The sequence below is a fragment of the Littorina saxatilis genome, linkage group LG16 (genome assembly GCF_037325665.1).
Source record: "Littorina saxatilis isolate snail1 linkage group LG16, US_GU_Lsax_2.0, whole genome shotgun sequence".
Lineage (NCBI taxonomy): Eukaryota > Metazoa > Mollusca > Gastropoda > Littorinimorpha > Littorinidae > Littorina > Littorina saxatilis.
The window spans coordinates 39,208,714-39,232,369 of NC_090260.1; the positions used below are offsets into that span (position 1 = coordinate 39,208,714).

Genomic DNA, 23,656 nt, shown 5'->3' on the forward strand with positions numbered 1-23,656 from the left:
GAGTTAACAGTGCACAGAATTATGTTTGGTGTTAAAAATCGAAAAATGCAAGCAACTCTGTTAAAAGAATTGAACCGTATCATTTTGATTGCTAAAATGTGCATAAGTATTTATAAAAAAACAAAAGCTTCAATGCCTCTTTTTGTTTTATTCGAAAAGCAATTGCAGATCAGAAATATAATATTATGATTTTTCCCCTTTTTAATCTTGATTTTTCTATTCTTATTTCTTTTTTTTCTTTTTTCTCTCTCTTTCTCCTCTCAATTCTAGATACGGACCCAAAGTTACACCAAGATGTATATAGTGAATGTCATTCTGCGTTTTTTGTGTGTGTATAATTATAATGATAAGCATTTTAAATACATATTTCAACAGCATACACATATGTTTATTTATAACAGATTAATCTTAAGGAGGTAAGGAGGTGCTATACATGAAAACGGTTATGTCCATCGTTAGAATCATACATATTTGAGAGAAATGTGCAGATTCTGGGAAAGACAACGTTCAGGATTTGGATCGATCGGTTTTTTTTGTGTCTTTTATTTATTGGACATGTTTTCCGACAGCTTTCAGATTGTGGGTTGATTATTTTTGTGTCTTTTATTTATTGGATGTTTTTGGACAGCTTTCAGATGTTTCATTACTGTTTGTTGTGTCTTTTATTTACTAGGTGTTTTAGCCAACGTTCAGATTTTGGATTAACAACAACAACAACAACAACAACAACAACAACAACTCTCTATCTTTCTGTCGTTTTATTAGTATTGTAATCTGCATGTTATGTTACGCTCCGGCCTTACTTGTAGGCGAACGGTATGTTATATGTCTGTTAGTTCCTAATGTTGTATATATTATGTCTTGCATACTTGCCGTTTACATATTTATTATACATGTTGAAGGATGAATGATGATACATTGTAGACGGATGCATGCTATTGATTAAAAGCCCCACAATGATGTGCTTGGCAATAAAAAAAAATAAAATAAAAAAAAACTTTATTCCTGTGTTTAGCATCTTCTCCCCTCCTCTCCGCCGACCCAGCCGAAGCAGGCAAGTGACCGTCTCTCCCTGGGAGAGCATATGACGGCTTACTAGTGTCAAAACCTAGGGTTACCATTTTCACGTGAAAATGAGTAATTAACAGTGTTACTAATTTTCTTTTTTGCCTCGTTTTCGGTCACAGTAGTCGGACTTTAAGAGTCCGCACTGAGAGGCTTCAACGTCCGGCAAACATCACTCTCACACTATTTCTGAAATATATTTTAATAGAAGGCCTTATCGAGCAAGTTATCCGACGTGAAGATGCATGTCACAGTTTTCTGCAATAGCGCTTTCCTTAACATTGTTTTGGGTATCTTAGAAAAGAATAATCGACCCCGAAAACTTTCGAATCGAAGCTGTTCGTAGCAGATCGGCTGTGGTCTCACACTTTCACAGATATCTTTCAATATAATTCCTTATTCGACAAGTTGTCGGGCAGACAGCCGTACCTCATACTGTATTTGTTTCCACTACCACACTGATCAATTTGCTTTGTAGTGTATTAGTGAAGGACAATTGATCCGAAAATGTTCAAACCGAGAGAGAACAAGAAGGGCAAAGCCCATACGACTCACATGCTTTACACATTTTTCCTACCAAAATACATGTGACCTTGACCCAAGGTCAAGGTGATCCAAGGTCATGCAACACAAAGCTGGTAATTCAAGACATAGGAAGTACAATGGTGCTTATTGGCTCTTTCTACCATGAGATATGGTCACTTTTAGTGGTTCATTACCTTATTTTGGTCACATTTCATAAGGGTCAAAGTGACCTTGACCTTGATCATATGTGACCAAATGTGTCTCATGATGAAAGCATAACATGTGCCCCACATAATTTTTAAGTTTGAAACAGTTATCTTCCATAGTTCAGGGTCAAGGTCACTTCAAAATATGTATACAATCCAACTTTGAAGAGCTCCTGTGACCTTGACCTTGAAGCAAGGTAAACCAAACTGGTATCAAAAGATGGGGCTTACTTTGCCCTATATATCATATGTAGGTGAGGTATTGAATCTCAAAAACTTCAGAGAAAATGGGAAAAATGTGAAAAAGAGCTGTTTTTTAGACAACATTTATGGCCCCTGCGACCTTGACCTTGAAGCAAGGTCAAGATGCTATGTATGTTTTTTGGGGCCCTGTCATCATACACCATCTTGCCAAATTTGGTACTGATAGACTGAATAGTGTCCAAGAAATATCCAACGTTAAAGTTTTCCGGACGTCCGGACGGACGGACGGACGGACGGACGACTCGGGTGAGTACATAGACTCACTTTTGCTTCGCATGTGAGTCAAAAAATGGCGGCCGGCCGGACATGTGCTAATTAAAGATCCGACAACTAGCAGACGGATCTCTTCGGTCGAGACTCACACACTTTCACAAATATCTTTCGATAGAATTCGTTATTCAACAAGTTTTCGGACAGACAGTTGTATGTCACGGTTATCTACACATGCGCTCAGCTCTTATTGTTAATTTGCATCGGATTAAAGAACTATGGACCAGAAAAGTTTCGAATCGAAGGATGTTTAGCTCTGGCCGGTGTACCAGTCGCGCATGCGCATTGAGCCCCCACATTCACGAGGCAGTTACATGAAAATTAGTAATTAACGCGTGAAAATTACCAATTTTTAGTTTTGGTGCTAGTAAGCCGTCAGGAAGCGAGCCAAAACTGAAAATTAGACATTAACACTTTAAAGTTAGTTATTAACACGTGAAAATTAGTAATTGACACACTTTGTAATTTTCTCGTGAAAATTCGTAACTTTCACGGGTTAATTACTAATTTTTAGTTTTGGCGCTAGTAAGCCGTCATAATAGCGGCTTGAGTTCAAAGGATCAAAGACTAGTCAGAACATGGACACAGACGGCAAAGCGCGCTTAGGATCTACAGGTGACTGGTCAATGGCATCTCAACATTTAACTTGGAACAGATAATGGCATTACACAAATCATAAAGCGATCGGCAACATGAACTACAAACACTCGACTGGACAGTACAAAACTTTACTCCATAATTGAAGACTGGTCGCCCTGTCACACATGTACTCCCGATATATACCCCCAACTCAGTTCTTTCGGTACATAGCGCAAAGAGAGAGTTGGGGGTAATTCGGGAGTACAATCAATGAATCATATTAAGACAGTTCTTCAGGGGAGAGTAGCACTGCATTCATGTGCATTGAACTTGAAGTGGTTCTCTCCCCTGAATAGCAAACCAGAATCAGTTTCGATCCGTTTGAGAATATTTTCCGGTGGGGGTATTATAGGGATACTAGTCAAACACACAGACAGACAGACACACAAACACACACACACACATACAGACACACACACACACACACACACACACACACACACACACACACACACACACCGTCACACACTGTGTCCGTGTTCAAACAAAAACAGCGGAAAACTGAACACGATCGGCCCTGCACTGCTGCAGCACAATACACGTTCGTGCGCTTGCTTGATGGATCCTTCATTCGCACTACACACCAGCAGACACACAGACATAACGGCAGCAAAACTTGTCTAGGTCTGCCCAAAGTATACACGACAACACTTGCTTTATACTTACACATTCATCAGGATACAGCTGCGTCGCGGATGGCGCACACAAGTGACGGTTACACTCAGTTGAGTCCAACTTCCCGACTGCTTACCGATGATAACTTAGCCTTTCGTGCGTCGAGCACGCCTTTCTCGTGATTTGTTGTCGTTCCGAGTCAGTCAGCTGCTTTCTGAACCACCGTTGAGTCGATTTCTTACCTAAACTTGCGGGCTTCTTCTCAGCGTCCGCCATTGATTTGAGTCGTCATGATAACGGCACGCGCTGGCGACGTAAACCAGTCTCTGACGGCCAATTTTAAGCATCAAACCATAAGAGCGTGCAACGTCGAGATGCCAATTTACTCACTTTGATTTAATTATGCGGCATACCGCTTGTCGTGCTTTATTGAGCAAACCGGACCAGGTGCGTCTTAATTAAGGTACACTAGATTCCCCAAATTCTTTAGATCGCTCGAATTCGCCAGAAAACTCTCCAAAATGGCGGCTTGGACAGTATATCTTTAAACAGCTGGTTGTTAAATGATGAAGATTTGTACACGTAAATCATAACCTGTATTGCATGATCCTATTTTCAGCTGCCAAAAATACAGTTATCGCAAACGAGGAAACTTATTATATTCATGTGTGTGCCGACTAAAGGTGCTTTTAAAATATGCAAATTAGTACTGCTAGTAATTTCTACGCCTATCAACATTGAAAAGCTGTGGAGATCAGGACTGGTAAAGGGATAATCCTTGTCAATAAAGAAGACACGTTTGATTGTAGTTTATATTATAAATACAAACTGCTCGTTTCACGAGGCTTCGACAAAGGTGCTTCGGTGTGGTCTGCAAGCCCTGTGTCGCTCAAAACCCCTTTCGATGTGTCAGCGTAGATCTGCTGTTGTGCTTCCCAAACTCTCTTTTGCAAATTCGTACTGGTGAATGTGCGTGAGAGCGAGAAATGAACAGACCTGGGCCGGAATGTATGTGTCGAGGATAGAGATTTTAGTCCGAGATAAACTCTATAAATTCAGCCCACTGTAAAAAATATCCCAATGCCTGAGTCGAGGTTAGCTTTATCCTCGAGCTAAAATTCGGGTCAAACTATTCCCTGTTTTGAAGCTGATAAGTCTTTTATCCCGGTGTAATATCCCGTTTCGTCCCACCACTGAGAAGGGGACATTTTCAAAGCTAAAAAGGGCCCCCGGGGACTTTTCAGAGCTATCCAGGGCCTCCAGGAGACTTTTTCAGCTATAAAAAGGTCTGCCCTTAGAGACCAAGTCTCGTTTTCGACTACCCCCCTCCCCCCCCCCCCCCCCCCCTTACGCGACGTCGGATAGTGACGTCACTTTGTTCTAAACTTAAAGTTGATTCAAGATGGACGACAGCTTGTTACCTTGTCGTGTGACCGTTTCCTTTGACCGGCGACCTAGAAACTCCTTACGAATGTTGGTCTTGGCAATATGCAAGTTTCCCAAGAGTTTTGAGTCAAAATATGAAGAAATACGGATTTTACGAGACATTTCCAATTTTGGATTATTGGCGTGTGAGGCCTTGGATTATAATCCATTCAGCTCCAAAATAAACTGACGGAAGGAACATCACCACAGTTATGCTCACACAAAATTTGAAATCTTTACGTTCAAAATTACGGCCATAGTGATGTTGGGAAGTTGAAAGTGGGAGTTGAAAGTGGGGGGAAAATTGTAAAACACCCAAAGTAAGGAACCGCAGTCAAAAAGGAGGGAGGGGGGTGGGGGGTGGGGGAGGAGGACCTTTTAAAAGGGGAGAACATCTGGGATGCGAAAGGGGGGGGGGGGGGGGGTGGCAAAATTGCTGTAGGGGGGCCAATCGAAAACGAGGTTTGATCGGTAAAGGCTTTTTTAGGACTGAAAAAGTCCCCCTGAGGCCCTTTTCAGAGGGGGGACTAAACGGGATACTACACCGGGCTTAGTTTAAAAACAACATGGCTGCGGTCGCATTTTAAGTGCGAAGAAACCGTGTTGTCACATACAGAAATAACCAGTTTGATGTGTTTGACTTATAATTATGGAATGTTAAAAAATTGTCGGTTTTGCTGCGGAAATGTGTGTGATCACCGACGGTGTTTATGTGGTGGAGCGCATGCGGGTGTTGGCAATTACAAGCGAGAGAGGGAGAGAATACACAAACAATAAAAGTTCGATGAATGCATTGAATGATGTTCTCTGTCCTCTTTTATTGCATAACACTCACGCACACAATCACCAAGCATTTAAAATAAAAGTTAAAAATAGGTTCGTCAGACTAAGCCCATACGACTCACATGCTTGACCTTGACCTTTACATGACCTTGACCTTGAAGGTCAAATAACTAAACCTAGCAATGACATCATACACTAAGAACTGCTTTACACATTTTTCCTACCAAAATACATGTGACCTTGACCAAAGGTCAAGGTCATCCAAGGTCATGCAACAGAAAGCTGTTAATTCAAGACATAGGAAGTACAATGGTGCTTATTGGCTCTTTCTACCATGAGATATGGTCACTTTTAGTGGTTCACTACCTTATTTTGGTCACATTTCATAAGGGTCAAAGTGACCTTGACCTTGATCATATGTGACCAAATGTGTCTCATGATGAAAGCATAACATGTGCTCCACATAATTTTTAAGTTTGAAACAGTTATCTTCCATAGTTCAGGGTCAAGGTCACTTCAAAATATGTATACAATCCAACTTTGAAGAGCTCCTGTGACCTTGACCTTGAAGCAAGGTAAACCAAACTGGTATCAAAAGATGGGGCTTACTTTGCCCTATATATCATATATAGGTGAGGTATTCAATCTCAAAAACTTCAGAGAAAATGGGGAAAATGTGAAAAATAGCTGTTTTTTAGACAACATTTATGGCCCCTGCGACCTTGACCTTGAAGCAAGGTCAAGATGCTATGTATGTTTTTTGGGGCCTTGTCATCATACACCATCTTGCCAAATTTGGTACTGATAGACTGAATAGTGTCCAAGAAATATCCAACGTTAAAGTTTTCCGGACGTCCGGACGGACGGACGTCCGGACGGACGACTCGGGTGAGTACATAGACTCACTTTTGCTTCGCATGTGAGTCAAAAAGGTGGTTTGTTTGTTTGTTTGTTTGTTTATTTGTTGCTTAACGTCCAGCCGACTACGCAGAGCCATATCAGGACGAGGGAAAAAGGTGGAAACACATACTCCGCACTCAAATCAAAAGTAGCTTGAGGCAAATCTCTACTACGGAAAAGTTATGTTGCCACAACACTATAAAGTCACTAGTGTGTGCTCTACCAACACACAACACGCTCTGGAAAAACCCACGGTAATGAACACGGTAATAAACACGGTAATAAACACGGTAATAAACACTACCTAGAAGAAAAACACGCTATCCCACCAAGAGTCCGCTCGGCTGGGAAAACAAAAAGTAAAAGCAACGTCAGTAATTACCGAAACGACAATTCATATCAAAGTATCATCTCACACAGTCATCATAACCACAATTACAATTATTCAAGTTCCAGTATTAAAATACATCATGCATGTTAGGTTTTCTCAATCTTGTCATTGGCCTTCTCTTCTGTTTTTTTGGCTCACGTAAGTGTAGCCTATGCGATCGTAACTTTGTCTGTCTGTGCGTGCGTGCGTGCGTGCGTCTGTGCGTGTGTATGTCTGTGGTAGAAACTCTAACATTTGAAGACGTCACATTACATTGACGTCACATTATGACGTAAGAGGGTTAGACGTCACGCGAAGGAAGTACTGACAGTCTCGGTCATTATTATTTTGAGCGCGCCGAGACTAGTTGGCAGTCGTGTCCTTGTAAGTAGGCTACATGCAGACAGACAGATCTAGATATTAGACTGATTAAGTGTACAGTGCCAGTGGTAGTGCTAGTGGTTATCGGTACTTTTTTATGTGTTGACGTCAGCGATGTGTGCGCAGTTCAAAGGTTAGGGGTCAAAGTTTACGGATGCTTCCTTCGATCCGCTAACGAGCTGTGGTTGAATCGACGAAAATAACGAGCCCCAAAAGGTATGTAAAAACTGAGCGAACGCTTGTTTATTTACACGATTATTTATAACTAGTATGTTCCTAAACCACTTAATGGTACAAATGTCAGTTTAATGTGTGATATAATCCTGGTTTGATGCTGTAATTTAAGCGTTGAACAGAGCAAGCTTTTTCACATTTCAAACACACAAAAAATGGCCGCTTTTGAGTTGTGTTCAGTTTTTCGATTCACCCTTTTCGATTTCGATTTCGCTTACTGTCTGGAAGATGAGTTATGCAGTGAAAAGTTGCAAATGTTCCAATCCTCTCGCTGTTTATGTTTTGTTTTAAGATCGATCTTCATGGATGCCAGGGACCAACTTGAGCTTGCGGCGTGGGACGAGGATGACGCAGAAGATGATTTTGTTGTCTTCGCACTTCTTGATCAGGTTAGCAAACAAGTCAAAGCTTAGGTCTAGCTTCTAAAGGCATTAAAGGTTCCGCTAAAATATAATTGTCAGGAACAGGCGTATATTTTGGTTATGGCCGGTGAGGTTACTTTGGATTGGTTATGGTTAGGTTTTAAATGTTGTTCATGTAAAAAATTAAATGTTTTTTTGGTTAGATTTCATAGTCATTATAGTGATCTTGTCTGAATCAACAGTGATACTGATAGTGATATTGGGTAGATCTAACACTTACACCTAGATTTGGTTTCCGTGTGACTTTGTTACTTACATTTAATGGTTTATAAACATAGAGTTTTAACTATTTACTGTTCAAGAATCAAAATCAAATGGAAACTGATGACCAAATCTGCAGTCAGTGAGTCAGAGTTTTAGTTTCATCAAAGCATGACTATTATTATTAAGTCCACTCTCTGTCACAGAGTCTGTGTCACTGTCAGTTTGTGTTCTTGTGTCATTTTAATTTGATAGCAATACATGTACTTTCAAGAAGGATGTTACACTTACTGGTTCTATCAGACTTTTAAGCACAAGGCACCTTGGTTCTAGTTTTATTATTTCTAGGATCAAATTACTTCAGTACAAGGAAACTTCTGTGTTCTAAAACATACACAGTATTTATATCAGAATACTGTCAACTGGTGCTTTTTGAGATGCACAGTTGAAACTATTTATCCAACATGCTTCAAGTTCAACCTGTAAGGGTCATTTGTTATGCAGGGGCGAGTAAACAATCCGCTTGGCTAGTAAGAACAGGCTCGCAACTCACCTGGCTGGCCAATTAAAATTCTGGTCAAATGCAACCAAAAGGGTTTTAACGCTACTGCAGATCAATTGTGGGAACTGGTATGTATCGGGGCGGCGAAATTTCTGCCAGGTTAGTGACTTTCTTGAAGTTACTCGCCCAGCTGGCGAGTTAAAATGTTGGAGTTTAACTTTCCCTCTGTTACCCAGTATTGATTTGAGTAGCTTCAGCAGAATTTTCAGGCTAATTAATTGAATAAAGTGTACAAGTGATCCATGATTTCACTAAGTTTAACCTACATTTCAACAGCCAGAAAGAAGGGCCTATGAGGGTCAGTTCGCCCTTGATCACTTCACAGCCATCGAATGTGAGGACTTATTTCGCTTCAGCGCGGAAGAGATTCGGAGACTGTGCGCCCTTCTGGGAATGCAGAGGACTATGCAGGCGCCTAATGGAATGAACAATCAAGGAACCAAGGCCAGTGGTGAGGATTTATTTTTTTACCCTGGTTGCTGTGAAGTTGAGTTGTATTTCAGTCAGAATGATAGTTTAATGATCCTCCTCCATGATTTGATTCGCAAAGTCGTGAAGTTTGCATTTACTGTGAATATTCAGTGAGTTGTTTTTACTATTTCAGGTTTCGTAAAAGATTAAAGCGGAGCGTTGAGTTGGGGCATAATTTATTTTGGGATTGCTTAAAATCTAAAATTTGAACTATGTATTTTGAACTTGAATCACAAAATGTACCTGACTAACTTTAGCCCCTTTGGTCGACACAGTACTCTATTTAGACAATAGAGAAATAATAGTGAATTGGTTGTGCCACTTACTGACTTAGTCTGTGGAGTTGAGTGAAATTATTTTTGAAATATGGTAACAGGATAAATAAAGATGCGTCGATACTGATAATTTATTCATATTAGTTTAACAAAATAAATGAATATTTTTTTTACAAGTTGACGAAGTGGCCGCCATTGTTACATGAATCCAAGTTCAAGGGAAGTTACTTTTGATGTGCAAAGGACTTATTTGTTTTAACTTTTTTTATGATAATTGTTTTTATTGATTTTGTCTTCGTGGTGTCCCCCCCCCCCCCCCCTTCAAAATAAAAAGATTTTTATTTTGTTCTTGTCGGGTAACTGTTTTTGTGTGTGCAGTATAGCCAGTAACTGTGTCAAACCTGATAAATAGAAAATCAAACTGATGATAAGCATGTCGGGCTGGATATTTTAAGGCGCGTGAGAAAACTTTTGCAGTGTTATTATTTTGAACTTGAAGACTGTATGAGAATATGCCTCTCCACACACATTCGCATACACACTCACCAGGCTCATTTGAATTTATGATTTTTTTCAGGATTGGAGGTGCTCTGCATCTGTCTGCGGAGGTTGGCTTACCCATGCCGGTTTGCTGACCTTTCGCAGATGTTTCATCGTCCCAAGCCGGAGTTGTGTGTGCTGTTCAAGGTAGGTATCGACTTCATCTATGATCAGTTTTCTGACAAACTAACAAACCTCAATCAGCCATGGCTGACAGTGCCCCAACTGGAACGGTACTGTGCAGCTATACATGCCAAGGGGGCTCCTCTGGAGTTTTGTTGGGGGATGGTTGATGGCACAATACGATCAATGTGTCGCCCCGGCCATTTGCAACAAGAAGTGTACAATGGCCATAAGAGGGTGCACTCTCTAAAGTTTCAGTGTGTCGTGACACCAAATGGCCTTGTGGCAAATGTTTTTGGGCCCTTGGTTGGTCGACGACATGACGCAGCTTTGCTGAATGGTAGTGGCATTCTTGAACACATGCAGCAGCACATGGTCACTCCAGCAGGAGATGAAATGTACCTGTATGGGGACCGAGCCTACCCCTTGACCCCTAACTTGATGAGGCCGTACCGTGGACAGATTACAGAAGAGCAACAGGCCTTCAACACAGAAATGAGCAGGGTGAGAAACTCTGTTGAATGGGAATTTTCAAAAATTGTTAGGCTGTGGGCATTTTTGGATTTCAAAAAAAATTTGAAGCTGTTCTTGTCTCCTGTAGGGAAACTCTACCTGGTTGGAGTTTTGTTGTCCAACTGTCATACTTGCCTACATGGCAGTGAGACATCACAGTTCTTTGGACTGAATCCACCAACACTGGAGGAGTATCTCTACTAATTGTCTGTGTAGCTCTCAAGTAGAAGAAATGCTCATTGCATTGATCTTGTGTCACATGGTGTTTGGCATCCAAATGGCCAAGCATCTAAACAAATTGACCCTGTAGAAGGCTTTAAATTATTAACATGATTTCACTGCTTAGAGATGGCCAAATCTACTGCCCGGTCGCCTGGTGGGAGTTCAAAATATGGTGGATAACCCGGTTTGCAACTACAAGTATCTGGTCAAATGCAATTGGCGGGGACGTAGCTAAGTTGGTAGCGTGCTGGCTTTGTAGCCAGTTGGTCGCTATCAGCGTGGGTTCGATCCCCACGTTCGGTAAGAGATTTATTTCTCGGATTCAACTTTGTGCAGACTCTCTTTGGTGTCCGAACACCCCCGAAAAAGATCCCAAGTTCACAGCAAAAGTCTCAGGGCTTGGAAAACACGAAGACACGCTTGCATGATCTTTCATCTCTGATTATCATGATCGTATTTCAATACTTTGACAAGACAAACCCAATGCTGGTGTGTCGAAGAAGACAGCCACAGCGGGCTTGTTCGAATCAAAGTATCACACCATATTTTCAGCGTATTACCAACACCTGTCCCAATATAGACCAGTTGGTCTAAGAGGACGTTAAACCCTAATAGTCGGTCAAATGCAAAAGCAACTTTTTCAGTGGTACTTTATTGAGTTAAATTTGGTTAAACCAAATAGATGCTGCACATTCAGACATTTCTGTCGTCTGTAAAATTGACACACAAAAAAAGAAGCACCCAACTGGGGCGCGCTTTAAACGTTTCATACTGGCTGCGGCCTGTTTCTTATTTCGCTACTGATTCCAAACAAGCATATGTCTATTATCAAGTGAACCTGCGTAAAAAATAAAGCCAGGTAAGAACCCAGCTGACCTCCATTTATTGATCATTTGTAAAATTGTATGCTCTTGTCACTTGTGTATAAATACATATCTGATGGTCACTCATACTGACACTGAACGTAATTTGTTTGTGTGGTATATACCGGCTTTTGACATATCAAGTAGGACAGTGACTTTCTTGAAGTAACTGCTAGTGCTACTTTGCTTCATCAGCCTGTACAGCTGTACTTGCTTTCGCAAATTACTTTAGTACATGCTATTCTTCATTATGCATTAGTAGGTGTGCACATGGATCTCTGACATGGGTACTGCTGTGTTGTAATTTGTATTTGTAGTTTGCAGGCAGAGGGTCTTCTTGTCTGCTCATACCTCGGTACCAAGCGGCCACTAAACAACCATCATCACCAGCCAGGCAGTCACATGGGACTCTCCACTCTTCACTGAAAATCTTGTTCTTCAACCATAACTTTTTCAAAGACACTGAACTGTCAAATATTTGGGCTGTGTGGATTTGCCTCAGGACCCGTCCTTACAAAAGATCCAATCTTCTTCTTCTACATTCATGGGCTGAAACTCCCACGTACACTCACATATTTTGCTTGAGTGTATTTTTAACGTGTATAACTATTTTTACCTGCCATTTAGGCAGTTCTAGTGCCATTACATTCCTAAATAACCACATATTAATAACTGGATCTGTCCATGAATTGAAATGAGTTTGTGTACTATTTGCTGTATGATTATTTGACTTTGGAAGTGAAACAAATGGAAAATCAAATTATAGTCATATGAAGTTAGAATTGGTTATCTACACATATTCAGTTTGTATTCAGTTGGCCGCTGTCAGCTCGAGTTCGATCCCAGGTTCGGCGGAAATTTATTTCACAGAGTCAACTTTGTGTGCAGACTCTCTTCGGTGTCCGAACCACCCCCCGTGTATACTACATTGGGTGTGCACGTTAAATATCCCACTATTGACAAAAGGGTCTTTCCTGGCAAAATTGCTTAGGCACAGTTAATAATTGTCTACCATACCCGTGTGACTTGGAATAAGGCCGTGAAAGGTAAATATGCGCCGACATGGCTGCAATCTACTGGCCGTATAAAATTTCATCTCACACGGCATCACTGCAGAGCGCCTAGAACTGTACCCACGGAATATGCGCGATATAAGCCTCATTGATTGATTGATATATGTGCGTATAAGGTGTTATAAATAATTTATAATTAATATTACTTGAAGTTAAAGGGATTATTTTGAGTAACAGAACATACATTTGAGATTTGTTAAAATATTGCCCTTTGCATGGCAAAGCTTGAAGAAATAGTAATTAAATTCAACGTTTGAAATTGTATTACAGAGTGAGAGTTCAGTCCAAAGTGTGTATACATGTCTATGTGATTGTACAATTATAATGCTTGTTTTTATGTTGAAACAACTCACTCTAGATCTGATTTAATTGTTGTCAGTAAATTCTCTCTCTAACTTAGCTTTAGTGCAAGTCAATTTATTGGAATAATTATGATTAATGATAAATGTACAGAAACTAAATTTATTGCAGACATAACACTAAAACTGATGCATGCATCTCAGATTTGGAAATCAGAGAATTTTATGGTAAAAGGGAGGCAATCAATCAAGAAAGAAGAATAACAGACTACTCAGACTTGGCAAAGTGAGATGTATTTCTGATCCTGGTCATTGCTAGGTGTTTGCCATGGAGTCTGGCTTATAAAAATTCAGGAAGAGAATAATGTTTGGATAAGTGAAGGAAAAGTAATCAAAGATCACCATATCAAGTCGGGCTTTGCTTGCGGTCGCTCTGGTACTGAGGTCAAGCAGTGCGGCCGGCTAACAGGTAGTTTAGGGTCGCTTGTTGTCTTGTCACCATTGGCATAAAAAAAGAAGAATGGGTTTTCCGTGTGACCTTGTGCTTAATTAAAATATATGAAACTGTAGATGTTGCGGAACTTTAGACTTCATACATGCCTAATATTACTGAATGTAGGAGGATAATGCCAACCTTGTTTTCCTTGCGTGTTTTGAATAATTCATCTCTAATCACACAAACTCACACACAAAATTTGAACAAGATTTGAAAACAAAAGTGAACTTAGCAATCGACATTTTTACTGAATCAAAATATAACACACAACAGAGTAACAAAAAAACAAAAACAAAATACAGTTGGGAGTACAAATATGTCCAACCATTAATTCTATGTTTCATTTATGCTTGTTTGTTGTGGGAACTCTGCTGCAACTATCTTTAGTTTTGGCCTGGATATGCAGAGACTATGTCAATGAGAGACTTGCCTTCACCACTGCCGGAAGGCTGGGCCTTTTGCAGATTGCCCAGGGCTGCTTCCCGTATTATCTTGGCCTATATACGGTAAAGTACCTTGTAAGCGCCCAGTATCGAGTAAGCGCCCACCCCCCACTTTTAGTCCAAAACCGTGCATAGGGTATAGTACCTTGTAAGCGCCCACCCCCCACTTTACACCATAAAAATTCCGCACTTGATCTGCTAGTTTTGTGAATGATTTCCCTTTCTTGCAAACCCACGTGTGTCTGCACGCCTTGGATCTAAACGCCTGCAAGTCCATGATTACAAGATGCCGCGAATCAAATCGTACACCTCTTGACTATTTGGATAATAACGCCAATGGAAACACACACACACACACACAGACACTACTCCCCCTCCTCTCGCTCTCTCTCTCTTTCTCTTTCTCTCTCTCTCTCTCTCTCTCTCTCTCTCTCTCTCTCTCTCTCTGCCGAAAACAGTCTTTGGCCAAGTAAAATAGACTGCTGCCCATATCCAGAAGACGTACCCCTTGTTCAAGGGAAACGGAGACACAGCCACAACATTGCACTTACCGGTTCTGTGGTTGTTGGTTTTCTTTGTGTCGTCTCTGCTGCGTCGTCTGCTACGGGTAAGACTTTTCTTCTTTTTCCAAATGAAGAGTCAAGACATGGGACGGTACTCTTTAGAATTATGCATCAGTTGTCTTCCCTACCATTACGTTAACGAAAGTGAAACTAAACGCACTCGCCGAGACGTCGTTGTCGGTTTCGTTACCGTAAGCGGAACGCGTAATGATACATAGATTTTCCTTAAGTTAACCACTACGACTACCACTGGCACTGTACACTTAATCTCCCTATTAGTGTCTCGCTTTCTTGCACAGTTTCACCTATGCTCTTTCTGTGTGTGTGTGTGTGTGTGTGTGTGTGTGTGTGTGTGTGTGTGTGTGTGTGTGTGTGTGTGTGTGTGTGTGATTGAGTTTGTGTTACTGTTTGTCGATTTCTTACGTGAGCCTTGATGGCTTCGCCTCTTGTTTGTTTTTGTTTTTGTTTTTTTTCGTCTTTACACTTGTTCCCTTGTCCCGTTGTGCTCTCACACCGCCCCGTCCCTGCACTCGCTGTTCCAACCACCTCTGTCGCTTCTGTTGTTAGTTATACATCAAATTATTGTGCCAATTCCAAAGAAGGTGTACCGATAACAAAAGGTCTATTCTCACCTGATCTACATCATCTCTGTACACGAAACAAAACTCCCTGGTTCACAACAGCATTCAAAATCCAGGAAATACAGCCATCACCCACTCCATCACCCGATCAGTCCAGTTGGTAGACTACACAACAACACACACTGTTTCACTTCACAAATGCACAACATCCACAATGCATAATTCATCCAAATTCCGGCAAAGCTTGACATGCTTGTCTCTGCCAGTACCAGGTCAGACGTGCGCGTTTGTTTCAACGTTGGGCGAGTTCATTTCAACTTTTACTCATTTTAGTCGGGAAAAGGGGAAGGGGGGAGAGGGCCCTATATGACGCTGCTTGATTATGCGTCACCAACCCAAACATTCTTTTATCAATACGATCTAAACTAATTTAACTTATTAAGAACAAAACTAAACATTCCCCATTCAGGAATATTCAAACAAATGCATAGTACAGTCTGTGTGTTTCATCCAAATCGAACACGCAGACGTAACCAATAGACACAAGCTGACACCCCTGCCTTTGAAATGACGAAACCCTGAAACCTACGTCATACCTATGATAACAGCTGTCACGTTTCAATATATCACTTAAGGTGATTATGAACCGGTTAATTACTACTAATTAACTAACCACACCACGATCCACTCTCGCAGGCATACAATTAAATAGAGTCAACAAAAGTATAAGTTTCAGACGCCTGTTTATGTATAAACTCTCCACCTCCCTCGAGCCTTCACTCAAAATATGTTCCTTTTACGTTCTCAACACGTAAAAAAACCAGTGTTCACTGACAAAATGCCAGTAGTATATAGAAAATTATAGTAACACGCTGAACCCGTGTAAATATAGTTAAATGCGAATGTTCTGTTCGAAAAGCTCTAGTTCGTGCAGGTGTCACACACCCCACGTTGTCACTACTCCAATGAAATCACAGATAAGAAAAGACAACGGTGGTCAACGGGGTGCGTAAGACACGGTGCACTTAGCTTTCTTTCTGTATGCTGGTTAGCCGGTATGCTGGTTAGCCGGGTTGCTGGTTAGCCGGTTTGCTGGTTAGCCGGTTCGCTGGTTAGCCGGTCTGCTGGTTAGCCGGTTAGCGTAGCTTCCTCAGGTCCCAGCTCCAACGTCTGCGGCTAGCAGTGTCCCGTCAAAGGCAGCCGTGCAGCCGTTTCAGGAACACGAAACGAAACGAACGAAGGCTGCAAAAAGAAAGCATCGGTGCACTAAACATGTCAGCTACCCCTCACCCACCACCTTAAAACATGTCATCTTTAAATATCTCATCGAGCACGTGGGCCTGCACAAAACGGACTTTTTACAACAACAAAACAGTCATTTTCCGTCCTTCTCTCCCTATCTGCAAAAACCATATACAGATTAGTATTTTAGCGTCACAGAGAGTAAATTATGCGCTAACCTGGAAAGAACAACAAAGAGTATTTCATTCCACAACACAGACTCATCAACAGCGTTAAATAATGATTTATTACCTCAAAAGCCTATGATTGTACTCTCAATGGAAGCAAAGTCCGCCTCCTCCCTGGAACAGCCTCTGTTCGTCAACAGTGACCAAAAACCTCCAGAACCCCTTGTCGAATCCTTATGCGAAAGCCATCGCCGACGAAGGAAAGTTGACGACTTGTCCTCAGCAAAGTACTGGCAGTGAGACAGGAAAAACTAGTGGAAGCTCCCCTAGAGTGCCGAATACAATATTCGGTGAAAAACCATCATACTCTAGAAACTGTGTATTAGATCCTTCCCCTTCTGCCGCTGGGTGTCAAGTGCGCCGCCCTTGTGTCTCTCCCAGACAACCTAGCCAATAACACGTGACTGACCTTGTCACAAAACCAGTCCAGCTATACACAATTCTGCCTCCCAAGCAGAAAAAAGACACGAGAAACTTAATCCCTGAAAATCCCGTGCGCGCTGTCAGCGAAAAACCGTCAGCCCTATGACAGCAAAAAAACCCCACTGTGAAACTCGTGCGCTACAAAACATCCGTGTTCATTGAGCACTGTCAGCAACCTCTGCTGTAGCCCAATATCACGCACAGGCGCTTTCTATCATAATCGACCAAGAACAGGCACTCCACTGAGTGACACTTTCTTGGTCTCTGTCACCCGATCGTGACACACCTCCCCTCTTCAAGACGAAACCTCGGTTTCGCTCACAGTCATGTTCTCCTCTACAGCCCGAGAGAGAAAGTCAGCTCCAACATTGTTGGCGCCCGGAATGACGCGTACCGTGAATTGGTACGGTTGGAGAATCAACGCCCAGCGCATAAGTCTGGCGTTTGCCAACCTTGCAACCTGAAGATATTGCAGAGGTTGATGGTCCGTCTCCAGACAGAAAGGTCGTCCGTACAGGTACGCTTCGAACTTCTGGATGCCCCAGACAATGGCGAGACACTCGCGTTCAACCGTTGCATACGCTGCCTCGGCCGAGGTCAGCTTACGGCTGGCGAAGCAAACAGGGTGCAAAAACCCCTCTGTCTCCTGAAGCAACACTGCCCCAAGTCCCTTCCCTGAAGCGTCTGTCCTCAGCACGAAGTCCTTGTTCAGGTCTGGTAGTCGGAGAATAGGCTGACTGGTGAGTCGCCTCTTCAAGGTGTTGAATGCGGAGCTGCATTCCTCAGTCCACACTACAACGGTCGGTTGTAGTTTCTTGGTAAGGTTGGTCAGTGGTAGTGCGATTTCGGCAAAGTGCGGGATGAAGCGTCTGTAGAAGCTGGCTAGGCCCAGGAACGACCTGACTTCTTTCTTCGTGCGCGGTGGCTCCGCCTCCCGAATCTTCTGGATCTTGTCGTCCTCTGGAACGAGCAATCCCTCGCCGACAACATGACCCAGGAAAGACAATTCCCGAAATCCCAAGTAGCACTTGGACGGTTTAGCTCCCAGATTTCCGTCCTTCAACCTTCCGAACACGTCGCGCAGGGCGTCGAGATGTTCAGTCCATGTCTCTGTCGCGATCAGCACATCGTCGATGAAACTGCTGATGTCCTCGCGCTTCAATGGTTCCAAAAGTTTCCTCATCATGCGAGTGAAGACGGCACCTGCATTCTGTAGACCAAAAGGCATGACTGTCCACTGGAACTGGCCGAATGGAGTGGTAAATGCAGTCTTTGGGCGATCTTCCTCGGCAACTGGGATTTGCCAGTACCCCTTGGTGAGGTCTAATTTTGAAAAATACTTGGCCTTGGCCAAGTGACTGAAGAGGTAGTCCACATCAGGCATGGGTTCCGCGTCAAACGCCGTAATCTTGTTCAGCTTCCGGTAGTCGACACAGAACCTGACGCGTCCATCCTTCTTCTTCACAAGCACAATTGGTGAACTGTAGGGAGAGTTCGCTGGCTCGATGACGCCCAACTTCGTCATGTCGGCGATTTCCTTCCTGACCACCTCCTTCTGGGCATGAGGCATGGGATACTGCTTCGTCCTCACTGGCTGTTTCTCCAGCAAGTCGAAGGTAAACTCCTCTAGATGCGTCTGAAGTGGTATGTCTGTAAGGACCCGTGCTGCATCCTTCAGGATCTCTTGCAGGTCCGCCTGCTGGTCGTCCCCAAGATCAGGTGAGATGTGCACGTCCGTGTGATCCTCACTAGCCTCCAACGGACAAACTGGTACACGTCCTTCTCCCTGTTCTTCCGTTGTCTCGTCCATCACGACAGCAACTGCTTCTGTCACTTTGTCCTTTTCCCCGTAGGTAGTCCTCTCTATGTAGGCGCGCAGCAGGTTGGCGTGGTACAGGCGTGCTTTCCCGTTCATGACGATCCTGTAGTCGTTCTGGCCCACTTTCGCTGTCACCTCAAAAGGTCCTTGCCACTGCAGTTGTAGCTTGTTGTGTTAGACAGGTAGAAGTAGCAACACCCGTTCTCCAATCTTGAAGCTGCGCGGCCGTGCCTTGCGGTCGAATCCTCGCGCATAACGCTGTGCTGCTCTTCCCAGGTTCTCTTGAGCCAGTTTGCAGGTCTCTTCAATCCTGTTCCTGAGTTCTACGATGTAGGTCGCTGTCGTCTGCACCTCCTCGTCAGCTTCTTCGTCTGTCCAAGCCTGACGCAGGATAGCCATGGGACCGCGTACCTGTCTGCCGTACAACAACTCAAATGGGGAAAAGCCCAAGCTCTCCTGAGGAACCTCGCGGTATGCAAAAAGCAATGCTGGGATGTACCTGTCCCACGTGCGTGGTTTCTCCTGAGCTAGTTTCCTCAGCATGGTCTTCAAGGTGCCATTGAACCTCTCCACCAGTCCGTTGCACTGAGCATGGTAAGGAGTGGTGAAGTGCTGCTCCAGTGATAGCAGTCGTGCTGCCTCCGCCATCACTCCTCCCGTGAACTGCGTGCCTCTGTCGGTGAGTACCTCTGATGGAATTCCCAGCCGGGACCACATAGTAACCAGAGCCTCAGCTACTCGCGTGGCTTCAATCGATTTCAGAGGGATCGCCTCTGGGTATCGAGTAGCGTAGTCCACCATGGTCAAAATGTATCTGTTTCCGTCCTCAGACGCAGGCAAGATGGGCCCGATGATGTCCACTGCCACCCGACGAAAGGGTTCGTCGATGAGCGGCATCTTCTCTAAGGGGACCTTCCTCACCCTTCCTTTGGCAACCACCTTCTGGCACTTATCGCAGGACGCACAGAAACGTCGGACATCCGTGCAGATGCCTGGCCAGTAAAAGTGGCGCCAGACACGATCCGTGGTCTTCTTGGTACCAAGATGACCTCCCAGAATCGAGTCGTGTGCCGTTGCCATGACACCCTCGCGAAACTCGCGAGGCACGACAACCTGTTTGAATGCACCTTCATTGTTGCTGAACTCACGGTAGAGCAACTTCTTGTCCCTGAGGAACTTTGACCTCCCATGCTTCCCGCTCAGCTTCACCTTCCCCGACTTCGCGTGCTCCCGAGGAGTCGCTAATGTCGGATCAGATGCCTGAGCCTTCGCGAGAAGCGCGGGGGTCACGTTCCCCAGGGCAGCTCGTGCAGCAGGTAGGGGTTTGAGAGGTTTGTCCTCTCGCTCCGCCTGTGCCCGCGTGAGCACTGAAATGACGTCGGGAGACCGATAAACGGGAACCTCCCTGGTGACGCCGTCCACAAACTGAACCCGGTTTCCAATGAGCAGGTCGCATGGAGGATCGTCCATGACGACGGCCACAATGGTCCCCGTGAACAACGGTGTTACGACCTTGATCACTGCCGTGTTCAAGTCGTAAGCGTGAGATGCCTCGGCCATTCTCACCCTGATGCTGTCTCCTGTGTAGGCCATAGCTGGAACTAGACTCGCCCGAACCACTATCATGTCTGCCCCTGTGTCCCGCAGACCCTCGCCCTTCACTCCGTTAACGTAGACGTTGCAGTGGGGCTGGAAATGTTTCCTGGAGCACGGAACGCAGAGTTGTGGAATTGTGCATGAGCTCGTGACGTCCCTTAACTCCTCACTGCCAACAAAGTGTACGCCCTTCTGGTCAGCCTGTCTCCTGTGGCAGTCCTTCTTCACGTGGCCCCGCTTGTTGCAGTAGTAACACTGGATGTCAGTTCTGGAACTTGATCCTTTGTGTCCCTGATCGTCCTTCCCGTCCTTGGGTCCTGAAGAACCTGAATTTCCCGATTTTCCCGGCCGTGAGCCTGAAGATTTGCCAGAGATCGCCTGGGCGTCCTCGTGTACCCTGATCCAGTCGGCTGCTTCCTGAGTAGTCTTAGGCTGGTGCTCCTGCACGAAGGTCACCACCTCAGGTCGCAGGCTGGACATCAGTTGTTCCATGACTATGAGGTCGGCAAGGTCGTTGACGGTCCAGTCCTTTTCGGCCATCTCCACCCAGCGCCGCAGGTAGAGGTTAAGGCGTGCCACAAACTGATGGCTCAGCTCGCCGCTCAGTCTCTTGCTGTTACGCAGACGTCGTCTGTAGGCTTCCGCAGTCAGGTTGAAGCGCTGGAGTAACGCCTTCTTTAGTGCCTGATAGTCTCTCGCCTCGTCGTCATCCAAAGCGTTGTAGAGCTGCAATGCGCGTCCCTTCAAGCAGGTGCTAAGGCGGCTAGCCCACGTGGCCTCTTCCCACTTCTGGTCAGATGCAATGCGCTCAAACCGGCGTAAAAAGTCGTCGAGCTCGTCCTTGTCATCGTCGAACGTCGGCAGTCTCGTACGGTCGGCAACAAACGTCGGCGCGCTAGCCTGAGTAAGCGTACCCTTCTCGGCCTGTAGCCTAGCTAGCTCTAGCTGGTGATCGCGATCCGCCTGTTCCTTTCGGTCTAGTCTGTCACGTTCGTCTTTCTTTTCCTGTCTGTCAAGTTCGGCCTGTCGTTCGGCCTGTCGTTCCCTTTCTTGTCTGTCACGTTCGGCCTGTCGTTCCCTTTCTTGTCTGTCAAGTTCATCTTTCTCTTTCCGTTCTTGTCTGTCACGTTCGTCTTTCCTTTCCTGTCTGTCTCGTTCAGCCTGTCGTTCCCTTTCTTGTCTGTCAAGTTCGTCTTTCTTGTCCTGTCGGTCACGTTCTTCTTTTCTTGTCAGTCGCTCAAATTCTTCCTTCCGTTCCACTTCTAAGCGTTTTAGAACGCTTCGGGCTCTAACGCGTGCGTCTCGCTCAGTCGGTTGCTCGCTCCCAGGAGTCTCGAAAGTTATTCTCCTCGTAGGAGATCCCCCTGTAGCCATGGTTAGTTTTAGCAAAGCTTTATTACCAAAGTAAGTCTAACGCAGCTATAGCTAGACCACGCGGTGATGAAATGGATACAAAAAAATCCAGCAACCGGAAAATGCAGAAGAAAAATCCAAACGGTGTAGAACAAATCGCGTAGCCTACTTTATGGCTGCTTTTTGCGGTGAAACAAAGTGTTTCCCACAGCCGTGGCCTACTTTATCGGCTGCTTTTTGCGGTGAAACAGAGTGTCTCCCACAGCCTTGGTTAGGACAGAAGTCCTCGGACCCTTCCCCCCCAAAATTCCAACAAAGTCAAAATATGGAGAAAAATCCAAGTAAAACAAGACGGTAGAAATGTAACCTGTTACAGAATGCGAAACAACAATGTAGAGAAAACTGAGTAAAACGAATAACAAATCCGCTAACCCCGCTCAGCTCTCTGCAACGGAAAACTCTGAACGTACAACAACAAAGATTCACAAACAAAGGAAAGGGAAGTAATCACAGTTAGCGCATACAATAACTCACAAATTACAATTTACATTTCCTGCAAGATGTGAATCGCTTAAGGTGTGGTATATGATCAAAACTATACAAAAAAGGGTAGCACCAAGCAGAAAATAAGTCGAGCACTGACGAGATTATCTGCTCTTAGTTATCCTTAATTGGTGGGTCTTTATCAGTTGGAAATTAACTGAGTAAATCCCGGCTTGGCCCCCATGTGTCACGTTTCAATATATCACTTAAGGTGATTATGAACCGGTTAATTACTACTAATTAACTAACCACACCACGATCCACTCTCGCAGGCATACAATTAAATAGAGTCAACAAAAGTATAAGTTTCAGACGCCTGTTTATGTATAAACTCTCCACCTCCCTCGAGCCTTCACTCAAAATATGTTCCTTTTACGTTCTCAACACGTAAAAAAACCAGTGTTCACTGACAAAATGCCAGTAGTATATAGAAAATTATAGTAACACGCTGAACCCGTGTAAATATAGTTAAATGCGAATGTTCTGTTCGAAAAGCTCTAGTTCGTGCAGGTGTCACACACCCCACGTTGTCACTACTCCAATGAAATCACAGATAAGAAAAGACAACGGTGGTCAACGGGGTGCGTAAGACACGGTGCACTTAGCTTTCTTTCTGTATGCTGGTTAGCCGGTATGCTGGTTAGCCGGGTTGCTGGTTAGCCGGTTTGCTGGTTAGCCGGTTCGCTGGTTAGCCGGTCTGCTGGTTAGCCGGTTAGCGTAGCTTCCTCAGGTCCCAGCTCCAACGTCTGCAGCTAGCAGTGTCCCGCCAAAGGCAGCCGTGCAGCGGTTACAGGAACACGAAACGAAACGAACGAAGGCTGCAAACAGAAAGCATCGGTGCACTAAACATGTCAGCTACCCCTCACCCACCACCTTAAAACATGTCATCTTTAAATATCTCATCGAGCACGTGGGCCTGCACAAAACGGACTTTTTACAACAACAAAACAGTCATTTTCCGTCCTTCTCTCCCTATCTGCAAAAACCATATACAGATTAGTATTTTAGCGTCACAGAGAGTAAATTATGCGCTAACCTGGAAAGAACAACAAAGAGTATTTCATTCCACAACACAGACTCATCAACAGCGTTAAATAATGATTTATTACCTCAAAAGCCTATGATTGTA

General features: G+C 44.1%; 2 protein-coding genes across 5 annotated transcripts in view; one reads left to right on the forward strand and one right to left on the reverse strand.

The window, feature by feature from the left end:
• Positions 1 to 23,656, reverse strand: part of LOC138951045 (uncharacterized) — a 511,167-nt gene that overhangs the window by 30,927 nt on the left and 456,584 nt on the right. The window lies entirely within an intron of this gene.
• Positions 7,204 to 13,206, forward strand: LOC138951036 (uncharacterized). 4 transcript variants are annotated; one of them, XR_011450949.1, is made up of 5 exons: positions 7,467 to 7,659; positions 7,970 to 8,066; positions 9,139 to 9,313; positions 10,186 to 10,295; positions 12,187 to 13,206. XR_011450949.1 is itself a non-coding variant. In XM_070322718.1 (4 exons), exons 2-4 carry the CDS (start codon positions 7,980 to 7,982, stop codon positions 10,986 to 10,988), a joined length of 1,065 nt encoding a protein of 354 aa, XP_070178819.1. In that variant the 5' UTR covers positions 7,204 to 7,659; positions 7,970 to 7,979; the 3' UTR covers positions 10,989 to 13,206. The 4 variants fall into 4 exon arrangements, 3 of the variants coding, with proteins under 3 accessions (XP_070178819.1, XP_070178820.1, XP_070178821.1); XM_070322718.1 differs by having other exon boundaries at positions 7,204 to 7,659; positions 10,186 to 13,206; XM_070322719.1 differs by having other exon boundaries at positions 7,204 to 7,659; positions 9,219 to 9,313; positions 10,186 to 13,206.

Excerpts from the sequence above, each read along its gene's own strand:
- LOC138951036 (XM_070322718.1), top strand. The coding sequence starts at position 7,980 with ATGGATGCCAGGGACCAACTTGAGCTTGCGGCGTGGGACGAGGATGAC. Across the intron at positions 8,067-9,138 it reads TCTTCGCACTTCTTGATCAG|CCAGAAAGAAGGGCCTATGA; the intron begins GTTAGCAAACAA and ends ACATTTCAACAG. Across the intron at positions 9,314-10,185 it reads TCAAGGAACCAAGGCCAGTG|GATTGGAGGTGCTCTGCATC; the intron begins GTGAGGATTTAT and ends GATTTTTTTCAG.